At 38.6% G+C, this 24,016-nt stretch overlaps 1 protein-coding gene across 1 annotated transcript in view; it reads right to left on the reverse strand.

Moving 5' to 3' along the window:
• Positions 1-4,655: 4,655 nt before the first annotated feature.
• LOC121952136 (short transient receptor potential channel 4-like) overlaps positions 4,656-24,016 on the reverse strand; it is a 30,464-nt gene continuing 11,103 nt past the window's right edge. Inside the window, exons 4-15 of the mRNA XM_042498645.1 lie at positions 22,110-22,250; positions 21,113-21,289; positions 19,663-19,863; positions 11,055-11,400; positions 10,067-10,206; positions 9,763-9,963; positions 9,108-9,229; positions 8,724-8,919; positions 8,424-8,618; positions 7,486-7,527; positions 6,780-6,869; positions 4,656-5,431 (exon numbers count right to left, since the gene is read on the reverse strand). Coding sequence (XP_042354579.1) covers positions 4,733-5,431; positions 6,780-6,869; positions 7,486-7,527; positions 8,424-8,618; positions 8,724-8,919; positions 9,108-9,229; positions 9,763-9,963; positions 10,067-10,206; positions 11,055-11,400; positions 19,663-19,863; positions 21,113-21,289; positions 22,110-22,250 — 2,550 coding nt within the window. The 3' untranslated portion in view covers positions 4,656-4,732. The remainder of the gene's footprint in view (positions 5,432-6,779; positions 6,870-7,485; positions 7,528-8,423; positions 8,619-8,723; positions 8,920-9,107; positions 9,230-9,762; positions 9,964-10,066; positions 10,207-11,054; positions 11,401-19,662; positions 19,864-21,112; positions 21,290-22,109; positions 22,251-24,016) is intronic.

Here is a 24,016-nt window from a genome sequence, read left to right on the forward strand (position 1 = left end):
TGAAAGTTACACAAAACTTTAAACTAATATGTAGCATTACATAATACTTATATTACTGAATAAGACTAAAGTGCTGAGAGTGTAGGCATGTATACAGCAGTGAACATAATATTCTTTGATCTTAGATCTTTTACTTGAGAAGTAGTAATAAAATTCAAAAATACTCTGTTACAAGTAAAAGTCATGCATTAAAAAGTAATAGTACTAAGGCATTAGCATTAAAATATATTTAAAGTTCCAAAAGTAAAAGTTGTAATTATCTAGATTGTAGTTCAGATTCATATTTTATATTGATAAATTATAAATATTGATGCATTCTTGTGTTCACCACTTTAATGTTGCAGCTGGTAAAAGTGGAAGTAATTTAAAATGCATCTATATATTGCTGGGAGGCTTTACTTATCAGAATTATAACCTATTTGCAAGTTTAGATTATTGATACAAAATATAAATCAATTAAGTAACTAGTAACTAAAGTTTTTAAAATAAATGTGGTGGATTAAAAAGTACAGTATTTACCTCTGAAAGGTGGTGGAGTAATAGTAGAAAACAGAATAAAATGGATAATAATACTCAAGTAAAATACTTGAGCAGAAACCTTAAAATTATACTTAAGTACAGTACTTGAGTAAATGTACATGTAAAAATTATGTTCCACTACTGCATGCATTTGGGCTCGTTTGGGTGCTTTCTATTCAAGTGTTTCTACATCTGTGTCAGCTGGTTCAGAGCAGCTGAAAGATGCATCACAAACCCAGGAGCATTTCAGTGCAGGCTTTTGATCACACACTGAGAGCAGTTTCATCATCTGTTGAATATTTCATCTCTTTTTCAGTCGCTTGGTCACTTGTTCGGCGATTGAAGTTATTGAAGTACAAACAGTAAAGTGACAGAATGCAGCCACTTCAGAGAACACAAAAATGTCCAGTCTGTGGGAGAACACACGGCACGATTTTGCTTTCATGCATGAGTTTTTGAACAGAGAGACTGCCTTCTGTTTGAAGCAACAGGAAAGTGTTACAAAGTTGTTGGAACCTGTGATATCTGCTGAGCTTTTCTTGTTCTTTGCACGGATTTTAAGAGAAGAAAAGTACTTCTTTGTCTTTCTCTCTACATCTTTTTCCACTTACAGAGGGTCATTACGAATGGCTTGGGTTCCTGGGTTAAACATCACGTTCACACACACAAATACTTGTCTCTAAAGGAGAAAAAGGCAAAGTTAATCAGCCAGTTTCACAGTGTGAGAAAGGAACTACTTTGCAAATGTCTGCAATCTGCTGATGAGCACAAAATGTGATTTCTGCTGATAACATAGGTTTGCAAAAGAAAATGAGACAGAAAAAAATCTAAGCAAAAATCGGGACTGCGTCTTACACTGAAAAAGAGATTCACACATGAAGACTCTTAAAGTCTGGACAAATGAGCCTGAAAGATTAACACATTGGGCCACACATTAATTATAGTGGCTGGTGTTAATCCCTCGCTTCTCTTGTTCTTGAGCATGATTCCCAAATTAATATAATGTAATCTCATAAGAATAATACACATTTGATTAACGATGTCATGCAGCTCAGAGGACCAACAGAGTTTTCAGTGTCAGCTCATGAAGTGGAAACATCTTGGCAGAGAGATGACACATTTTCAGTTTCCACTGGTTGTGTGTTTTGTTGCACTCACTGTTTGAACTAATGGAAAGACATTTCAGCTGTTAATGGTAAGATTGTTGTTGGAGAATAAACAAAAAGCTTTTTGAAAGGATTCAGTAATTCTGGGCAGTACTCTGTCTAAAGCCATTAATGCACTCACACGCTTCTGAGAATCACAAAGCATTATGAATATTTAACATGTTAACAATATTTAACAATACCTCCATTCAAAACAAGAGGGAAGTTAAAACTAAAAAATTTGACATATAAAGTTTAGTGTATTAAGGGCAGTACATTAAAATGTAACTGAAAGAAGATTTTGCAATAAACAAAATCAAAACTAGATGTTTTTAATAGAAATTATGAAATATTTCTGGTTTATAATGTTGTTGATGTAATTTATAATCTACCAAGAACAGTTACCGTGGATAACCACAGGCCTGTAACTCATTCTGCCACAAAGCCACAGACACTCTGCACCATCCTTCATTATATGCTGTATGCATGTGTTTTTAATTTGGAGCCTCAGGAAAGGAGTGAACCTTGTGGACATTATTATTTTATTTTGAGAGCATAAGCCAAGTTAATAACAGACTTTAAACTAGCCAAACAAATATAAATGTGTGAGCTACATGTCAGCTGTTAAAAGATCCTTGTATGCATGCATCATTTGATGACTAGGTCATGGTACTATGTCGTTATGCTGTCATGGCTTGAAAGTCTTGGTAACACTTTCTATGATGACAATATAACCATAATGCATTATATGCATACTTAAAATGCAATAAAATCTGCCTCTAAGCACTGTATAATTGGAAACACTCATAAATATTCATAATGTTTAAAAGCAATAACAATATGCAACACATTATGTAAGTATTATGATACTTGATCCTAAAAATCATTATAATATGCTTTATGTTATGATTACTGCTGCAAAGCATTATGGATATTTATGAGTGCTTCTAACTATAATTATACAATGCTATAAGCATACTATAACGCATTATTAAGTATGTTTATAATGCATGGGCACCATACAAAGTGTTGCTATAAATACAGTGAAGGAAATAGGGCTGAGCTTTTTTAAGCAACTTTTTAACCCAAACCAAGTCTGTTTTTCTAAAATTATTTCTTTTGAAGATCTCACAGGTTTTCATTGGAATAGATAAGCTTTTATGAAAGAACAAATAAGTCGCTCTTAAACATCATTATTTTTAAACAAACAGCACATATACAACACTTACCCACGAGCAGCTATATAGAATATAATATCGTCAGCGTAAAGTAAAATCCTCCGAAGTGACATCTGTCAGCAATCTGCATTGAACAAAAGAAAAATAAGCCAAATAAAGAATGTATTTGATCTATGTTTTAATTTCTAGAACATCATTCATTTAAACTAACATTACATCTAAATGTATCAGTTAAAAACAGCAAATCTCTTCAAAATAATAAGTTTATTTTCTAGAGTAGCGATAAAACATGAATAATATGTTGCTTTAAATGGTTGATAGGCTGTGTTCATATTGTATATCTCATATTATTCTTCAGCGGCCACATTCTACTTTACATATGAGAACACTTATCATGAACTGTCACCATTTAATCTACCACTGTCCTCCTTAGAATGATGATAATCACAATCCCAGGTTTTTGCATAGAAAAACATTGACAGAATTGTTGCATGATCAGAGCTTGACACATCTTTGAGATACTGTATGCCAGACTGTAAAGTGTGTAAAGTGCAGAAACATACAGAGTAAGGCAGAGAGTTGGGTCTAAAACAAACACATCTATTGCTCTAGTGAAATAAGGATGGGGAGAGTTAAGCAATGAAGAAATAAACGGGAAAGGGAAAGAGGTAGAGAGAGATTGATGAAGGAGAGAAAGTAATGAATGATGGCAAACTTGAACAGAAGGGCACAAGTCAGATACTGAATCGCGAGGTTACAACGAGAGGAAATGATCAGTTTAAGGAAATAACAATACGTCCTCCAACCCACACGACCACATAGGTCATTTGTTTCTACCCTCTAATACAACCCACAGTAGCATTTAAATAAATAAATACCCCTATCAGTAGCAGGTAATTAACCTAAAAACAACAGATATGACCGTTAACAGTCACAGTTTTAAACGCGAGGTTTAACGTTGTGAAACAGTCGTGGTTAGGTTTAGGCCACAAACTATGAGGTTAGGTTTAGGAAAAGACCATGTTTTAGGTAACATATTACAAACATGATGCGTTTACATTTATACGTTAACTTTTGGTTTCACATGGGACACACACAGTGGTCTCCTGGGTCAAAGTCATGTGTTTGTTTGACACAGCCAACCACCCCAACCTCCTCTATATGCGGACCTTGTTGCTCTATGTACTACATCACATGACCTCCTCCTTTGCTCCTATCATAATGTTACTACAGCTGTGATTCAGGAGGTAGAGCAGTCATCTACTAATCAGAAGGTCCCCGCCCCTGCAGTCTTTGTGACGAAGTATCCTTGGGCAAAATAGTGAATCCTACTTTGCTCCAAATAGCTGTGCCATTGGTGTGTAAATGTGTATGAATGATTGACTGATGAGCAGGTGGCATCTTGTATGATAGCTTCAGGCACCAGTGTATGAATGGATGTGAGTGGAACGAAAGGTGCCTGTAGAATAAAGCGCTATGAGTGGTCGCTATAAATGAAGTCCATTTACCATTCAGTCCATTACTATGGCCACAAGAGGTACGGGGCATAATAAGCTGCTGTACAAACGACTTATGGGGTCGTTTTTAGGGGGAGGACAGTCAGAGTTAAGATGAAATGACTTTATCCTTTAATCTTAATCCTTGCGATGCTCACACAGAGCTCCGTTTACCTTTGCTGCATCTCCACTGCTAATATAACAGCTTTGAAAACACTTGAACCAAAGGCCTCCCTGAGTCTCCAAAGATCAGAGCTGATCATTAGTGTAGTAATAACTGGAAAAGTTAGACTCTTTGCAAAACAAACACCCTCACTTGTAGCTCACTTTGATTGTCAGTCTCTCCGTCCAGCATTACTTGGCCTGTATAGTTAACTTCATGTAACATCACAACCTATGCTTCTTCTCTAGATGACAGACATCCACTAGCTACTGAGTCACTGCAGGGTAAACTCTCTTTATCCTTGTCCTCTGTTTCTTTTCTTCCACATCCATCCGAGCTGTTGGTGTTCGAGACCTCACTGTTTTCATTTGGGGCCCCATTTACCGCAGCTTCCTCCTCCTTTTCTGTCTGCAGGAATCCCTTCTCATCCCCACCTCTTCCCTTTCGCTCTTTGTCCTGCTGCTCTGTGTCTGAGCCCCCAGACTCCCCTGCTTCCTCAGACAAAGAGTACATCTCTCTGGAAAGCTCTCCTGCAACGGATGCGGCTTCGCTGCCACCCCAGTGGTGTTTCTGGAACAAGCCAAAGTCAGTGATATCTTTGGGGGAATTTCTCTTCTGGCTTGACTTTTCACTGGAGCTCTCCTCAGAGACTACAAGTCCATTGGGTAGACCATTGGAGGCTTCAGGCGGCCGGGGTGAAGCTGTAGAAGAACCCTGCTTGAGGATGGATGCAATAATCTTGAATCGGTTGAGTTTGCTTTTCCCCTGGCTGCTCTGAGGGGATGGAGAGACCTTGAGCGAGGAGTTGGGGTAGGCAAAACTGGACTCCACTGAGCTGCTGCTGGCTTTTGCACCCTGTAGTGCAGGCTTCCCTGTCTTCATCATGCCCATCACCTCGTAACGAAAACTGGAGATATCTTGTTTCAGCTCCTGGGAGAGAAAAGCAAAAAGTGAACTTACGTGGTCAATAAACGTATGCCTTTCATTGGACAATTAATCCCAGCTGTATTAGCAGAGCAATCTGCAGCGTATTGAATTTTAACTGAGTCGATACTAAGCGGACAAGGGTAATTCATAAGATAATGACAGCACTTATGTTTCCTCAAAAAACATAAAAGAACATTCTACTGTGGGATATTTTTAGGCACATTCATGTCTTGGAAGATCAAAATCACAGTTGACTAATAACTGACAGTATGTCCTAACTAGCCAAAGGTCTATTTTGCTAAATGGTGGCTGATTAAACTCTTTGTGTATGGAAAACGTAATTTCAGGTGTCTGACCAAAAACTAAATATTGCAATTCAGTTTTCTTAAAACCTGCAGTAACTGACATATTTGGCCACTTGAGGGTACTGGAGACAAGCAATAAACACAACAGCTACTTACTTAAAGTGGGTTTGGCAAACTTGCTAGTAAACTGTAGCCCTTTTGAACACCCAACAGACATAAAGCAACACTAAGTCATTTGGACGTTTGTCCTCACCTGATGACTGTAAAACCAATATTCACTCTCCTTTTAGCTCAGGTTTTGATCACAACCAGCTCCTGAGAGAAATATCTGGCTATTTACATGTGCAAATGTATGAAAAAATGAGTCTCTGGGCACTGATATGCAAAAGGACCCGCAACCTCTTGTGTAAACGAGTAAGACACAGACTTCATGGTAGTTTTTCCTCTTTTTTTGGTTGTTTTGTGTGTCTTTGTTGTCATTTTTTGTGGTTTTGTGTCTCTGTGATAATTTTGTTTCTCCTTGTGGTAGTTTGGCATGTCTGTTGTCGTTTAATGTCTCTTTGAGGGAATTGTGCATCTTATTTTGGTTATTTTGTGTCTTTTTGTGGTTATTTTTCCTCTTGGTTATTTTGTGTGTCCATACAGTTCTTTTGCATTTGTTTTGTAGTTCAGTTTGCATTTTCTTTGTGGTCATGTTCCTGGCTGGCACGCAATGACATTTAAATGACATTTTGCAGGTGAAATCCAGAGGGACCCCCTCACAATTTAGTCCATGTCTATTTAACATTTAAATGCTCCACTATGTTCACCAGCTAGTTGCTAAGTGTGCCTGTCTGCCATTTGGTGCTGAACAGGTATCATAAAAAGCTTTTTCAACTGTTTGCTCAGGGCAGTAAGAGTTCTGGGCCGCAAAATCGAAACAATTAACAGAAAGATGCTACAAAATCCTGCTTTGAATGCAGAGTTGGGTGGTAATTCTTTGTGGGTTCAAAATGTAAATATTGATTATAACAGCTTTTTCTTTTCTCTGCAAGAACTGTTCTTACCTTGAAGTTCTCTTCAGTCAAGCCCTCCTCTGTTTTGGCATCTCTGATCATGGCAGCCACATAACGTTTTACCAAGTTTCTCAGTACCTCCTACGTCAGTGAGAAAAAAAGGCTTTTGAACACAGAAACATCTGCTAATATTGAAGAAAAGTGTTGTTTCGATATCAAAACTCTCAGTCAATCAGCCAGGAAAAAATATGAGAAATGTATGCACACAAAAGGAATTATATTTCAAGCTGTATCTCAAATAAAATTTCTACAATAACCACCTGCAGATATGAGCAAATGGGAAATCCTCTACAGAGAGCACGATGAACATCCCACTGGGTGTAATTGTTAGGCCTATTGTATGAGACATCGCAGAGGCATTCTATTGACAGATGGGAATCGAAAGTGTAGAAAGGCACTTGGAGAGCAGAGTGTGTGATCCGTAACACACACACACACACACACACACACACACCGCACACACCACACACGCACACACACACACACACACACACACACACACACACACACACACACACACACACACACACCGCACACACCACCCAGCCCTGCAGGGTAACACACACACACACACACACACACACACACACACACACACACACACACACACACACACACACACACACCGCACACACCACACACGCACACACAGAAGACAGCGATGTTCTCAGCTTGCTTTGAAAGAGACTACATTTACCTGATACTGATTGTTTATCCTCAGGTTCTCTGCTGCTCGCTTCTGCACAGACATCATATGCCAGGGAGGATGAGTTAGTAAAAGAGTAGGAGATGAGAGAAAAAGCATATTTAATTTTTTCTTCACAGCATCACACATTTGTATTAAACTTTGCTGTCTGTGGGTCTCACTGCATATGGCCCCTGAGTGTTGCAACACAGAAAAGTAAGCTCTAAAATTAGATCTCTATCTACTGAAAAAAAGTGGTTTCTACTCTTTAAAGCTGGAGTGCAGGACTCTTACATATAAATGAATTTCTGTTACAATACATTCAAGCTCTTGCCAAACAATTTCACACAGTGCTCATTAAGCCTATCACCGCAAGGAAATGTTCTATGTATTCTCTAGTATATTAGTATATTGTGTAGTTTGTGGTATCTATGGTGATTTTCCTTCACTGGTACACCATTAGGGATGTGTTTCACAGAGGCAGGAAGGGGGGAGAGACCATAGCAAAGAAGCCATGGATGTATAAAGAAAACTAGATACAGCTTTGGAGCCAGGCCCCCCATTCATTCCGATTAAACAGGCACATGAAGACAAAAAACCTTGTTTTACGTGAAATGAAATTACCTGGATCTTCCGCACTGTGGGGCATAGAGTGAGCATACTGGAGAATTATGGCTGCCAAGCAGGTAACCCTCAGCTACACTGTAAAATCTATCATGTTGATTTTACTTTAAAAAAATCTAGGAAACCAATTGTCTTGAAAAATATAAGTAAATATAATTATAAATCTTAATTGTTTAAAATTGTTTGGATATAAAATTAGATATAAAAATGTTTTATATCTAATTGTTAAGTTTATTTAAAATTTTGTTTCATTTATTCATTTTTCGCCTTTTTATCTCTGTGAAATTCATATAAATGTGTTTTTCAGTGTATTACACCTGACTTACTCCAAGACTTCCGAACGTTTCTGGCCGCTTGGATCTTGTCCTCTTGCACACTTGTCTCTTGATCCAACACATGAGATACCAGAATGATTTAGGACTGGGGATGATGTTGAACGGGGCCGGCAGAGTGGCCCCTTCTTCAAAGTAACTCATCCACAGCTTTGTCCTGGCAAACTTCCACTCAATGTCTGCGTGATCCTGAAACCGAGAATAGGGTACATGAGAAGCCCTGTCGACACAAACACGATCTATTACACACGCTCATATGAATTTTTGTGTACAGTGTGTTTAATCTGTGCTTACAGCAATGTGCTGATATGAGTTGTTCATCATGGCTATGAGCATGTTGAGGAGCACCACAAGCGAGATAATGTTGTAGGTGCCAAACATAGTGGCGCCTACGAACTCAGTGAACTGATGGTCGGCATCAACGTTGGTCACATACAGACTTATCAGACCAAAGATTGACCAGAAGAGAGACTGCAGTGTCTCAAATAACCTGCAAGGTAAAGATAAGTGTTACTCAGATTCAGCTAAAAACATCAGTTCCTCTTAGCAACTGAATTTTTTATTTAGAGTTTTCACACATTTTGCATGACTCACAACTCTCTCTTTCTTTGCCACTAAACTTCACAATTTCACACTTTTACACTATGCATGCAAGCCAGTTTAGACTCGTGTACTCACGTTGAGAAAGCATTATTCTGCTCCACACAGCGGATGCCTTTGCATTTTCCCTTCTCATCTGAAGCCTTGGTTTCATAATAAAAGTACAACTGGTTTAGCCCATTAGCAAAAGCCAAAAGGACCTGGAGAAAGGGATGAGAGTCAGTACTTCAACGTCTGACACCATCGTTCTCTAATGGAAAATGGTGGATTTCCTCCTCTGGGTTTGGAGTGAGTTCAAGTATCTTCAGGTCTTGAGGGTAAAGTAGTGAGAGATGGACGGGCAGTTTGGAGAAGCTGAGCCGGAAGGCAAAACTCTCAATTTACCGACCCATCAACGTCCCAATACTTGCCTATGGTTATGAGCTTTGTCTAGAAAATGAAAGAATGAGATTGAGAATAAAAGTGACCTCACTGGGTTTACTGTGTGGGGTGCCTGGGCTCAGCCTTAGAGTTAGGGTGAGGAGCTCAGACAATCAAATTGATCTTGAAGTACAGAGGCAGCTTCTTTCATTGAAAAGGGCCAGTTAAAGTGGTTTGGGTGTCTGATCAGGATGCCTGGATGCCACTTGTAGAGAGGTTTTCATGGCTGACCTAGGAACGCCTGGACTACCTTCCTCAGCCTGCTGCCCCTGCAACCCGGCTTAAGATAGGCAGAAGATTATGGCATATTTACCAAGCAGTAGATGAAGAGGAACTTCAGGATGTCCAGCAGCATTCTCCCCAGAGAGATCTGCAGTGGCCCCAGGTGAGAGTTGGCAGTGAACAGTGAAATGAGGCGCAGGGAACTGAAAATGTTTGCTATGGCAAACACTGCCTCAGCAACTAGTGTTGGGTGCCACATCTCCCACTGGTTCCTGGGTTTACTACCACTGTACTGAACAGGACAAAAAGATGGCAAACACACAACACAAAGTGAGAACATAAGAAAGCTACACTATACCTGTTTATTTCACTGCTACTCATAGATAATTAAATACCTTAGTGTAGGCTACAATCTTGAGGGAGATGGTGGCTAGGTACAGAGAATTCATGACAAAGTCCATCAGGTTCCACCAGTCATGGACGTAGTCTTGGAAACCACCATCCCACATTTGTTTGATTTCTGCCCAGATGAATCCTAAAAATACAACAACTGTTTGATCATCTCTTCAATAAATGTCCTTATGCCATTACCATGAAAAACACTTGTTTCTGATTGGCTGGCAGTTAATATTTCTAGCAGTCATTTTGGCGTTAATATTAGGTGATTCAAGAAATGAAGGGAAATTAATTTATCTGTGGCACACTTTTTCAATAACATAATTCTTAATGTTTGGGCTTGGGGTTAGGTAAAAAGTGTTTTCAAATCAAAGAGTTTGAGTCCAGGTTAATCCATGAGTTATTGGTGTTAAAGTCAAACTCGAGTTGCAAGTCTTTTTTGATTTCCTTAAGTCAAATCTAAAGGCATCATATTTGTAACTTGAGTCTGACTCAAGTCCCATGACTTGTACTCGAGTCCAAGTCATGTGACTCAAGTCCACATCTCTGGATTACACTAAATACAAAATACAGCAGTTGATGGGTCACAGGATCAACAAACATATGACAATTCATGCTGGGGGAAAAATTTCATGGCAATCCATTAAACTTTTGAGACAATTCACTAAAACTACATGGCGGTGCTCGAGGAAAAAATAAAAAACAATTTGTAAAAACCAAAGAATACATTTAGCACCTCTCTGCTTTGGGCCTCTGACAGGCGTCTTCTATATAACAACACCAGTTTCAGCTAATGGGTATCACAGTAATGGTGCAATTTACCAAATGATGGAGCAAAACACTATCTTTTAGGAATAAAAGACACACTGTTGTGTTGTCTTTTTGCCCATGTTAAGTGGACACTGTGTTATTTTTTTGAACATCAGGACATTCACTTACATTCATCCTCAACTATAAACACCCTCAGTCCTCATCCCTCCAACTCACCCAGAACCCATGGCAGAATCATCCACTCCACAGTGGTTGGTGCAGGACCCTGCCTGTCCTGCCTGTCCTGCTCTGTGGTGACAATATGCTGGGAGGCGAGGAGCAGCAGGAATAAAAAGGTCAGGTAGGACGCCGTGTGGCAGATGAACTTGATGAAGGGCTTGCGTATGAAAAGGCCGTGGCGACTCTTGGGAGCGATGAGGTAGCAGAGAGCAAACACGGGGTAGAGGAGTCCGATGAAGACACAGGTGATGAACTTCCCTGCCCAGTGGCGCCGCCTCCAGCCGGGAAACTCATCGTACCAGCGGGACGCCAAAAGCTGCTGGCAGTTTGGCTGAGCTACAAACTTAAAGAAATGAGGAAGGAGTTATATTTTCTGTTTGATCTATGGAGACAAAAAATAAATCATCATACACCAGTCTAAGGTATTATTCCAGCATTTAAACCTGCTGGGACACTGCATCCTCCGCCTGAGGCTATTTAGTAGTTTTGCACAGAACATAATGCTCTGGTGACCACAAGCCAGAATTAGCACCTGCAGTAGTTCCAGTTCAGAGCAAACAAACGTAGGAGTAGGATGTGTTGGTGGTGTCGAAAAATGAAGAGTAATCATCAACACATATAGTGAAAGGAAATCAGGTAACGGCTGTCTCGACACACAAACAAGCAAAGGGGAAGCTTACACAGGCTGTGAGGTCAGTGAAAAGGAATCTAAATGTCAAGAAACTATGGATCATGTTTTTAGATGACTGCATTGGATTTGTTCTGGATTTTTCTTGAGATAATAATAACAATACTCACTCCTGAGATCTCTGAGGATGATTGGGACTTTATCTAAAACAGACAACCTTTAACGTCTCTTACCCATGACAAGTCTGATTGAAAATGTTTGCAACATGAATCAACATGTGGGAAATATTTTGTTTTCTCTTCTGTTGTTTGGCTTGTTTGATGTTTGTGGGATCAATGCCTTATGTGACTGCGAGAATCAAAGGAATAGCATGGAAAAAGATATCACCACTCTCCTCTTGGTAACTGAGTACAGGTTTGAAATGATCAGCGAGGCCAAAATGTCGATGCATCAGAACTGCATCTGTGCTGCGGGACCGCCTCAGGCAATTGGACTGAAGCATCAGCAGCATCTGGTGATAATCTAGAGCTATCTGGGATACATTAAAAAAACAAAAAGCAAACTCATACTTGACTGTAAAAATGAGTCTCACAGCATGGGCACATACAAACACACTTACACAGGCACACACAGCGTCGGGAAATATCATGTTGAGCCTCTATATCAGAGTCAAAGTGTCGACCGGCACCGTTGGGTGCCAATTCACCAACTCTGCAGCCTGGTTACCATGGGAACCAAAGATCCCTATCTACGTTGGGGTCTGGAGTAGAACAACTCATATTTCCATACTTCAGCTACAGTGTTGCTGCAAAACTTGAGAGGAAATGTGGGGAGGGAATAGGAGGGGACACTTTTCATGGATGAGTGGCGATGAAGAGGGATACTTTTTCTTTTTACAAATGAGAGAGAAAAAACGAGAGAAAGAGCGAGAGAAAGAGCATAATGATGATAGGGGTGACAATGATACGGCTTCAACTCACCAACACCACAGCATATTCTGACGATGGGAGAATAAAGAGGGATGGAAAAAGGGAAAAAGGTTCCCCTGCTGCTTTTCTGTTTTCATATACCTCCTTTGAGCGTGAACCTTATTATAGACAAAACGGCTAACCTCATTAAGTTGCAACCACAGCCTGAAGAAGACCCATGGGTGCAGGCTAAATCTAGTAATGAAGTACTTTGGCCCCGTAAATAATAAAATAAAAAATAAAAACAGACATGTTTCGATTCTGCAGAAGCTATAGATAGACTTGTTCCCATCTATTTAAAGATAGCTTTGATCATTTTATCACATCTGTTTTGTCGCAGGTATTTTGGAGCACAAGCAACTCGTCCAATGATAAACAAAAGAGCTCCTTTTCAACTTTCATCTTTCGCTTCTTGTCAGAACATCATTCCTAATTAATGATAGAAAACAAGAGGTACTTGAGCTGCCTGATGTCTTGCCTTAATCAGCATGATATATTAAACACTGACAGTGGTGCTAACAAGGTCAGAAATTAAGCTAATTAGAATTATAATTAGGAAATGTAGCCATGCAGATATTTGTCTTAGCACATAAGCTGTAATAATAATGTTATCTTCAAAACCTAATTAGATTATCTGTTTTACAAGGGCATCTGTGGACTCAATAGAAAGTTTATATTTAGTTATTTTTGTTATTTTACAGCAAAATGAGGTGGAAAAAGACACTGTCATCTTTTAAAAAAGTCCAAATGTGTTCTGTTAACTTCTGTTATTTCAACCTCCCTTCATCTGTCACAGTCACTTCCAAAACTCAGTGGTTGTAAAGTGTCATGTATGCCTCAGGTGACTTGTTCGCACAATTCAAACAGAATCCCCCCTGGTCCTCAGTCCACTTGGGAAAGTGTCTTTCTACAAGCTCTCCTGCCTCTCTGCACTGTCAACTGTCCAAAAGTGCCAGGAAAGTGCTTACAGTATGAGTGTGTGAGTGGACAAGTGAGGGTGCTTTCTAGCTGTGTGAAGACATGTCCCCCTGCAGCGTTACCAAACATGAAAGGTCTGCTGAAACCCTTTTCTGTGCTTTCACAGACACACACACAGTGACAAGCACACAACTGAGAGCTGGTTATTTTTTAGCATTTGGTTTGACAAGAGTTGAAATACAGAGGGATATGAAGTCTGCAGATTTTTACGGCACTGGACTAATGACTTAAAATATTTTCAAAGACTCTGCCAAAAGAGCACAAATATGAGAAATGGTGCTGAAAATCTTCAAAATGTTTCCTTGAGTAAATGTTTTTTTATATATAATACATTATACATTAACAGTCATATCACATAAAGCATAACATCGTCCTGACAACACTGGCCATTCAGTTTAAAAGTGAAAAACTCAAACAGATATTTCACCTACAAATAAACTTGCATGTGTATTTTTCAAACTGCACTGAGAACAAGCAGCGTCATCTCTCTCTTGTTCGTACATTGCTTAACACTGGAGACTGAACTGTGAAGACAGATCTTTGTTGCAATGAATTGCTGAGTGCTAATGGTCTTTCACTACAAAACACTGACTCCTCCTAGTGCAATTTCATCTCCGTTTAATGGAGGCATTAAAAACATCTTAAAATACTGGATTGCAGTTTTTATGAGACATCACAAGGGGGCAACGTCAAACTACAGCATGTAAAATTGATAGGTTTCCCTTGGCGCCAGATGAGAATTTCAAACGTTAAAGAGACAGTGTGTTTTCACTCACACTCTGAAATCTTCAATGTACACACCTACTTTTTTAAAGTAAATCACTACAAATGAGAGTAATCCACTGCTGAGGCCCTCGGGGATGTCGAGGGGATAATCTGCACTTTATTGTGTATGTGCTACTGATCATATTTATCTGATTTGGCCTCCTGCTGCATCAAAGCACAGACTGCTCTGTTAGCTCAGCTCTTTAGACCGGAGGCCTGCGGAGATTTCTCTTCAGACCATAATAAATTACGTTTTTAAACCCTGTGAGCACAGCAGCAGTAAAGCCAAAAAACACACACAGATGCAAGGATAAATACAAAAAAGCGTAAGTGCACGCACATGACACACATAAGAGGGTTAAGAGGAGAAATGTCCTTCAGTGTTTTTTTCAGCTGAGGGTCAAAAACATGCTCCTCATGACTCACTGCAACTCTCATCAACAGCTAGTGCTATAAAAAAAAAAATCACACATTCAGGCTGAGTGTCATGCCAATTACAAGAACTCAAGTGTTTGTCTGCAAAATCACTGAAAGAGATGAGTGGTGATCACACTGCAGACAAAATATCCTGAACATAAATAACTGCTCTCTGCAGAAACAGTCAAACAAGCCTTTCCAGTCCAAATGAGCGTCCACTTAACCCTTTATGTCTCTCAGGGGCCAAAACCGTGTCTGGTTTAAAGATCATCGGTCACAGGGACAAAGCAATCACTTCACATACCTCTGTAAGTGTGTGTGTACATACATTTACTCTGTGCACATCCACTTATAGCAATAGGTCAGATTACTACATTGACAATATCTACTTACTCACTCCCACTGCAAATTCTCATTGGAGTGGCAATTCTGTCTTTGGTTCTGTTTAATGCTTCACACATTTTATGTTTTCCTCTCTCTGACTCAGTGAACTGTTTACGAAAGAATGTCTGAAAAGTCCCACAAAATGCTACACCTTATGGCATAAAGCTGCCAGTGGAATATTTGCTTGTGTGGTTAACTTTTTTTAAAAGCTACATGCAGCTTCTTTGGCAAGGCTGTAATATTTGCACCACATACTGCAATGGTAAAACACATAGATACGGTGAGGTCTGGAAATATACGGGGCACTTTTTGGTAGATTACCAAGAAAAAAAACTAAATATTTTTTAGTCTTATATGATGTATAAAGACTAAAATAGGACCTTACAGACAGAAACTACTTTATAAAAGGAAGATTTTCGTATCAATTACACTACTGCACTCCATAATATTTTCTCACACATACATAAAGTGCATTTCCAGCAGAATAACTTTACCTTGAAATGACTTCTGTCTAGGCAGCTGGGACATTTATCATTTAAAAAGGGCAGCTGGGTGGATTGTTAACCACATCATGAGACGCTGTCCTCCATCAAAGTCCCAGCACGATCGAAAGGTGTTATAGATAGGATGCGGGAGAAGGGCATATTGGGACATCGCCTGAATAATTAAGGCACCCCTGGGGAGAGGCAATGTGTGGTGGAACAGTGGCAGAGACAGTGGGAGGGGATGATTGTTTACAATCCGATGACAGATTAACTGCACACAACAGAGCGGTTGGGTAAGATGACAGGGGACTGTCCATCATCATGTCCACCTGTGCACTTGTGCTACTCCCAATTGTCCTTTCGTGACTCAACGTGCTCATCTGCCAACCTGAGTCTCTGTGGGCAACAATTGGATGGATGAAGGAGGAAACAGCAGCATCATAAATCGAGATGCCTCCAAAAGTGCATCTGCTCTGACAGCCGGGCAGAGCTCCCAGTAAAAGACAGCTGAATGAATTATAAGACGCTTCTGGGAGTAATGTGTCTGCTTCCTCATCATTTTGCTTCACCTGTATATTCAGCCAAACACTTCTGCAATGTAATATCTATTTAACCCTTTTTTCTTGTTGCCTGAGGAAACCATCAGCCATCCCATAACTTAGCAACGCTATAAACAGCAGGTTTCCCGCATCCTCCATTAAAACAAGAAAACAGCTCATGCATCAGTTTTTGGATTTTCTGGTAATATATATATATATATATATATATATATATATATATATATAAATAAAGGTATAGATATTCCAACATATATATATTCCATATTTCTGGGGCAATTTTCTAATAATCCTCCCCTTTTAAATCAATTTTAAAGTAATTTTCTTGTCACCTTTTATCTATTTCTCTCGATCTCTTGCTAAGCTGGTCATTGCTTTTATCCCCCATGTTTTTCTTGTGTTTCAAATAGTTGAACAGGTTGTGAATTGTTTGCCTCACTGTATGGAAGTGACTGGGGTCATTCATTTATGCGTAAGGCAACAACAGGCTTGGATTAAACATTGCTTTCCTTACGTTGTTAAACAAAATGTAACAAAATAATCAATTGATTTTAATTTACTAAATTATTATTTATTATTAGAAATAAATCGTTCACCAGCAACTTGGTACAAAACTTATTAAAATAAAAGGAATTTCAGTTAATGTGTAAACCCTCTAAATGCTGCACAAATTGGTTTATCCATCAGTGGGATTATGACTGACCACCTCTAGCTCTGAATCGTGCCTGGACGTAACAATACCATATGGCTTTTAATTCCATAAACAGGAATTAAAGGTCCACTATAAAAGTAAACAACTGCATCAAATGTGAGCATAATGCAGCTCGCTGCTGATGCATAGTGGACTATGTGCACATGTTATCAGATGCAAAAAGAATTGGATTTAGTAGATCAGCCTCATTGTCACCAATATCCAAACAAGCTATTTGACTCAGTATCTGTCCGACCCCAACCTGTCTGCTAGGATTTACATTTGTATTTTACTAAACCATTTTCTTAATTATGTTGGTGTCGAAACGTAAACTCTGTCTGGATTATGTTTGTAGGCATAGTTTCTTTCTGGTAGAGAAACGTTACATATTTGCACCATGTACTCTTTCAGAGTCCCACACAATTTCATGGTCAAGAAACAAACAAAACGATGCCTTTCACAAAACAAACAAAATACTGTCACACATCAAAACATATTAGAGCGATGATGTCTCCAGCTACAGGGAATACATTTCCGGTTATGTGATATTATTTGGAAGATTATCCATGGAAGATTACTGTAATAAATTAATTACATACAACAAAATTCAGTGACTTTTCCAAAACTTTGAATGATTTTTGAAAAGTCCATGGCTTTTCTTGGCCTGGAAAAAGTGATTGTGATATTCCATGACTTTTGCAGGTTTTTCATGACCATAGGAACCCTGGGCTTTGAAGGGAGTTGGTTGGGGAGCAGGGTGGGTTTACACGTCCAGACTCAGGCAACAAAAGCACATTAGGTAAATTTAGGAAAAGATTACAATTTTGGTGATATTTTATTAAAAACAAAAAACAACCTTAAAAATGGATTACAAAGACTCTTGTCTTGGGTTCAGGCAATAATTACCCTTTGGTTATGTTTTGATAAAGATTTGTGATTTCTGTTGAATGTCGTTTTTTAATTACTAAAAAACAACGCTGCAGTCACTACAAGTGGATACTGTATCACAAGACCGCCTATTTTGGTGGAAAACAACTGAAATACTAAATTGTTTGTGAACATTTTGCTCATAACAGAAACAACTTCTCTGTGATAAGTTCAGTAAAATTTTGCATTTTGCTAGATGTGTTAATTAGCAACATTTCCTCATTATGTGAATAGGAAACATAATTTTCTTGGCTTTGGGGTTTCCTCAAACGTGTTTGCTGTTTCTAATTAGTTGTAGATAAATGTAATTTCTAGAAGACAGGGCTGGAGATCCAATATCATTATTGGATTGGTAGATTCCTGATTTTAGCTTAAACTAATTACAGTCAGCATGCAGATGAATCATCTGAAATATATCTTGTATGACTCATCAGTAACAGCTAAAACATCTTTGTGGTGAAAACAGATTACATCCTAAATAGGAAGGGGACAATGCAATGCATTTTAGAGACGCTTTCTATTAGTCACACTAAAGGTTTAAATAGCAGTAGCACATATTTAATATAGTTAATAGGAGTCTAAATGTACCTTTTAATTAGCTTTTTTTCTGTACAAATTGTTTATGACTCTACCCGCTGAGAAAATGTTTATCACTCAATAAAAACAAAAACGTGAAGTCAGTGGACTGTAGAGAGAATATTGCTGTGGAGTTATCTTTGGAACCGTTTCCCTCATAATTAATTATGTGTTTAAAATGCAGTTCAGGACCTACAGAGTTGATGAATAAAACGATCCAATTTACTCTCAGGAAACTGAAACTGGACTGTGAAAGCAATCAACACTTAATTACCGCTTTTTCCTGCACATTAAAAATGCATGTACTTCACATGTTCTGCATTAAACACTACAGACATGATAGAGCATTAATGTTTAACTGGATGCACTGTATGTAGAAAATCCACCGGCAGGATATCATCTTTTCATTTAGTGAATGAGTGAAAACCATTCAGTTGATCTATCTGTGTTGATCTATTTTAAGCCGGTGAACATCCTACATACAGTATATAGCTACGGTTATAAGTTTTACCTTGCAGCTGAAACGCTTTGGTAATGAAAATCAAGCTTTGCGTATCAGTCATCTGCGTGAGCTGCCAAAGCAGAAACAGATAACGTCCAAACCAGCGTCTGCCACCATCAAAAAAAGAACCTGATGCTAATCTAACATCATTACACCGCTTCATATGAGCTGGCAATGACACCTGTGAGAAGACATTAACTTGGTGCAGCACAAACTGCAGCCTTGGCGGTCTCATCAAGGAGATGTACAGTGAATGTTGCCTGGGGCATGTGGCACTGAACTCTAACAACAAGCTGTGCAGCAGATAATGCAGTGCACATTACTCGACAAAAGGGAAAAAATACTTGAGGTGGACCAAGGACAAGCCTGAGAAAAAACCCCTGGATGAGTTCTTGTATGTTGTACAATTTGAAAGGCTAAAACTGTGATATTGCAATCATATCTGACCCTCACAGCTCACAGCAAAGAGGGGGCAGGTGCACTTGACTGAGGGATAGTAAGAGTGTGAGAACATTTTGCTGATAGCCAACAGGAAGACATTCCCTGTTTTCTACCCAAAATAAAGAATCAAGAAGCTTTTTTTCTGAGCCCTTCGTGATTTGCCCTTCACATTTTTGTGTTTTCATTGTGATAGCATCAAGTATTTTCTTTTCACAGTCTTTGCAATCCAACCTAGTCATGAAGCTATGAATCATTAACTGAATACTAGATTATGAATCACGCTTACCTCTTTTTGGTGGTACTTGATCGCTAGTTTGAGTCTTGCCAGGTCGTTGTTGCCCTCCTCGTCCAATAAGTTGATGTCGTCTCTATAGTTAAGGATCATCTCCAGCTCTCTGGAGCTTCTTGTCTGGTCCAGAAGGTCCTTGGCAAACTGTTTGCACTGCTGAGAGAGCTCCTCGTACTCTGATTTAAACTCATTCTCCACCTTGGAAAAAGTGTATACAGAATTCATTCAAACCTTCATTTAAGACTCAGGAAATCAACTGAGGGAAACCCTCATTTTCATTGATGCCGAGCATAAACAAAGGCATCAAAAACAATCAAACAAATAACAGTTAAAATATAAATAAAAAATAGAGATAGAACATAGTAGAGATACCGCTGAACATCAAGGCCAAATCTCAAGACACCCCTTGCTCCTTCCACTAAGCCCTTAACCTTAGGGGTTTTTCGTTGTTTGGGCTACATTACTCTCCAAAGTAAGTATTTTTGTTTAAAAACACATCAGAATCGAGAGAAATCAACCCAAGATGGCTGTGTGAACAACAAAAGATACCCACCAATGTAATTGCTTCTTTAATAAAGATTTAAAGATACAATACCCATCATATTATCTTAGTTTAATGTTGTTTAAATATACTGTGATACATTTGTGATGGTTTGTTTAGTGAAGCGTTGTTTTTTAAATTTTTTTATTTGACAACTTGTTTGATGATAGAGTAAAACTTAAGTTGTGAAGAAGTCATATGTGTCCTGACAACTGCAAAAGGAAGCCTCTAACCCACACAAGAGAAATTACCACTGCAGAAGCCGGCATATTCACAATGTCTGGCAACATCTGCTGCATCTATTTACATAAACACCAGCATCGATGACTACAGATGTATTGTTGTCCCATTTCATAGGGGAAGTTCTCAACCACTATCATAAGTAACTCTGTTCAGAGGGGCAAAGGGCCACTTGAAAACAAGGAGCAGGGGTAAAAATATGAAATTGAATTAGCCCTGCAAGGATCTGGCAATGTAAATCAAGAGATTAATAAAAAAATCTGAGTACAGTTGTGTCTAGAAAGTAGTGTTTTTAAATTAAATCTTGCCTCAGGGTATTTTGTGTAATGAAAGCATCTGACATTTTCATTTGCTATTAAGCTTTACTAAATAAATACTTTGTAAAAAAATAAATAAAGATTAAAGTTTTACAATATTTCATCTGGAAATATTAATATAGCAGGCAAGGATCCGGTCCTTGTAATAATTCTTGTGACTTAAACAGCTGACCCTGACAGCTGACCCTTATTTTATAAAATTACATTTACTAAGAGCAATTTATATTAATTCTGTGCTAATAAATTGAAAGTACATTAAATGTCACGTGTCACGTTTCATGAATGGGCACTGAGCGGTTAATCAATGTAACGTGCAGCCAGTCAAATTCTACCCAAGCATGTCCCTCACCTTACTGAGCTCCTGCAGCTCCCAGCTGAGCCTGAACGCAGTGAGAAAGGGGTCTTCACTGGAGAGCGCAATTAGCGAGGGACTCGACAGCGCTTTGTAGATGTTGAGGCGGGAGCGCGAGTGCCGCAGGCTGTCCACATCTGAACTAGACACACACTCCACACAGTTGCAGCGCACCTGCAACATCAAACAAAGCACGGACACATTTTGATGAGGCCTCCCAGTGTTTAGTAATAGATCATATTTCGGTTCTGCAATCCAAGCGCTGCATTCATTATGTCAACAGAGTACTGTACTGTCATGCCTGGGGAAGTTATTTGTACATTAACCCTTCAAAACTTGAGCATATTGGCTTGTTTTCTCCCAAAAACATGGGAACAAGAAATGGCTCAAAAAATAGCAAGAAATTAGTAAAAAAAAGATACATGAGAAAATTTCTGGAAAGTTAGCATAAAGAAAGAAAGAAAGAAAGAATGAATGAACAGAAGAACGAAAGAAAGAAAGAATAGGTAAAAAAAACAAAACAAAACGACAACAAAATTTAAATAAATAATTCATAAATATAGTTTTCTGGACATTTCCCTATAGTGTTATGATAATATCTAATAATCCATCCCAGTTAATTTTTGTATAATTTTCTTCTGACCTTTTGTTATCTTGTTTTGGAATTTGCAGGACAATTATTGCCAAGTTGCTCATTATGTCTTTCCCGTTTATTTATCTATTTTCTGAGAAATAATCTTCTCAGGTTTCAGAGGTTAAAATAATTGTGAAAGGGATCTGAATGCAGTAAGAAAACTGATGTTCATCTAGGCATTAAACCAATTAGTTTGACAGATTCTACCTCATAGACAAGATCCTAAATCAAATACTGCATCATATAACACACACACACACACACACACACACACACACACACACACACACACACACACACTTTGGAGATATGGGGGGTTTCACACTGATAATCACAACAAAATACAAATGGTTTACTCACCTCATGTGGCTGCGGCATGGACACGCCTTTCTGCACCAGGAGCTTAATAATTTCATAGTTATTGGTGTGTGCAGCGAGGATGATGGGAGTGATGTCAGGGGTGAAGTCAGAGAACTGCTTGTCCAATAAGATAGGAGGAACCTTTCAGGGGAGAGCAGAGAATAAAAGCTTTAATCACACATATACAGTATGGGATAAGCTCTTGAAGCAGTACGTTTTGTCTTGGCTTTATTTGATCTATTGCCAGGTTATAGACCTCAGTCTTTTTCCTTCTGTCAGGTTTACCTGACACGCTCGACACACAGTAGAAGTAATTGGTTTAGTTAAACACAAAGCCTGTGAGATCTTCTGCTTACCTCAGAATGCAGTTCAAAGGTCTTTACATTAAAGTTAAATGGAATAAGCAGGATCAAAAAAACAGTCTTTAGCGATTTTGGTGGATGCAACAGTTCTAATACCAGCAAGAAGATGCCCTTGGTCAAAGTCACAGATAAAATGTCATCCATATCAAGACGACTGTAAAGTGTATAGGCCACAATGTGATGAAAAGCATCAGTATTTCACACATTTCACTGGGAATCATTATGCTCAGAAAGAAATTCATTTCACCTATCCCTCTTATCACCCACTCCAGCTAAGCCCTTTTGCTTCCCATGTCACTCAGTGGGAATACACAGCTGCAGGCTGCAGAGGAGTAAGCTGGCACTTTTCACTTCTTTTAATTGAAGGCCCATTATCTGATTCTGTGTTGAGGGAGACAGGGAGCAGAGAGAGAGTAAAGTCAGAGAATTATTGGAGGATAACCATGTGATAGGTTAGGACCTATTCTGCAACTTGGAGGCAGTGGACAGATGGGAATAAGGGGCTCTAGTTTTTGTGAGAGAGCTTTGCTAAGACTAATGTTTAAGACGTGAGAACCTACTATCTTATAAAAACAGACCCTCTCTATACAGTAACTACAAAACCAGGAAAATGTATCAGCTGTATAACAGGTATACTGTTATATCCTTATTTTTGTGTCGACAAACAAAATGCGAGCTTTCACATGAACAAATTAACTGGTAGTATAAATTAACCTCTAGATTTAAAATGTGCAATTTAACCTCCTGAGCCACAAGCTTTTGTTTTGCATGCATTTTTAATTTCTATCTAACAAAAAATATACTATTTGGAATTAGTAGGACCTGATAAGTACAAAAAACTAAACATTGTCTTTGAACAGTTAATTGTTTTTGAAAAAAATGATGCCTCATATGGAGACAGTGGATTTATTTTTAATAGTCAGATGTGTGCAATAAAGTATAAAACTATTTATTTCAATGCCTGAACACTATTGTGCAAAAACAAAATTACAAACAATGCAACAGTTCATGATTTGCAACTGTGGGTTAGGGGTCACTGATCAAGACTAAAACTGTTCAAAACTATTCATGTCAATGCCAGAACATGGCTATACATAAAAAAACAAATTTGTCAATAATTCAACATGTGTAAACTGCTTTTTGAGTTAATGCCAATGTTAGCATGCTAATGTGCACACAGAGACATTTAATTTAAAACCCCCAGACCTCATGGTGGCGCTATAGGGAGAGTCAAGGTATCACAAAAGTCATTCATTTCTGTACCATATTTTGTTATCCACTGGGAAGATGTTGATAAATTCTACTAAATAGACTGAAACTAAATGAAAAGTAAAGGGATCACCAAAGTCATTCAGATGTATCCTCTGCACACCAAAAATATCAAATGACGATTTCATAAGTAGCAAGTGATAGTTGTTGAAATACTTTATTCCAAATATGTCAACCTATTGGGGAGCAATAGGTAAAGTCAAGGGAGCAACAAAATCAATAAAAATTAATCCTCTGGAGACCAGAAATATCAGTAAAAACTCTCACGTTAATCCA

The sequence above is a fragment of the Plectropomus leopardus genome, chromosome 13 (assembly GCF_008729295.1).
Source record: "Plectropomus leopardus isolate mb chromosome 13, YSFRI_Pleo_2.0, whole genome shotgun sequence".
NCBI classification, from domain to species: Eukaryota; Metazoa; Chordata; class Actinopteri; order Perciformes; family Serranidae; genus Plectropomus; species Plectropomus leopardus.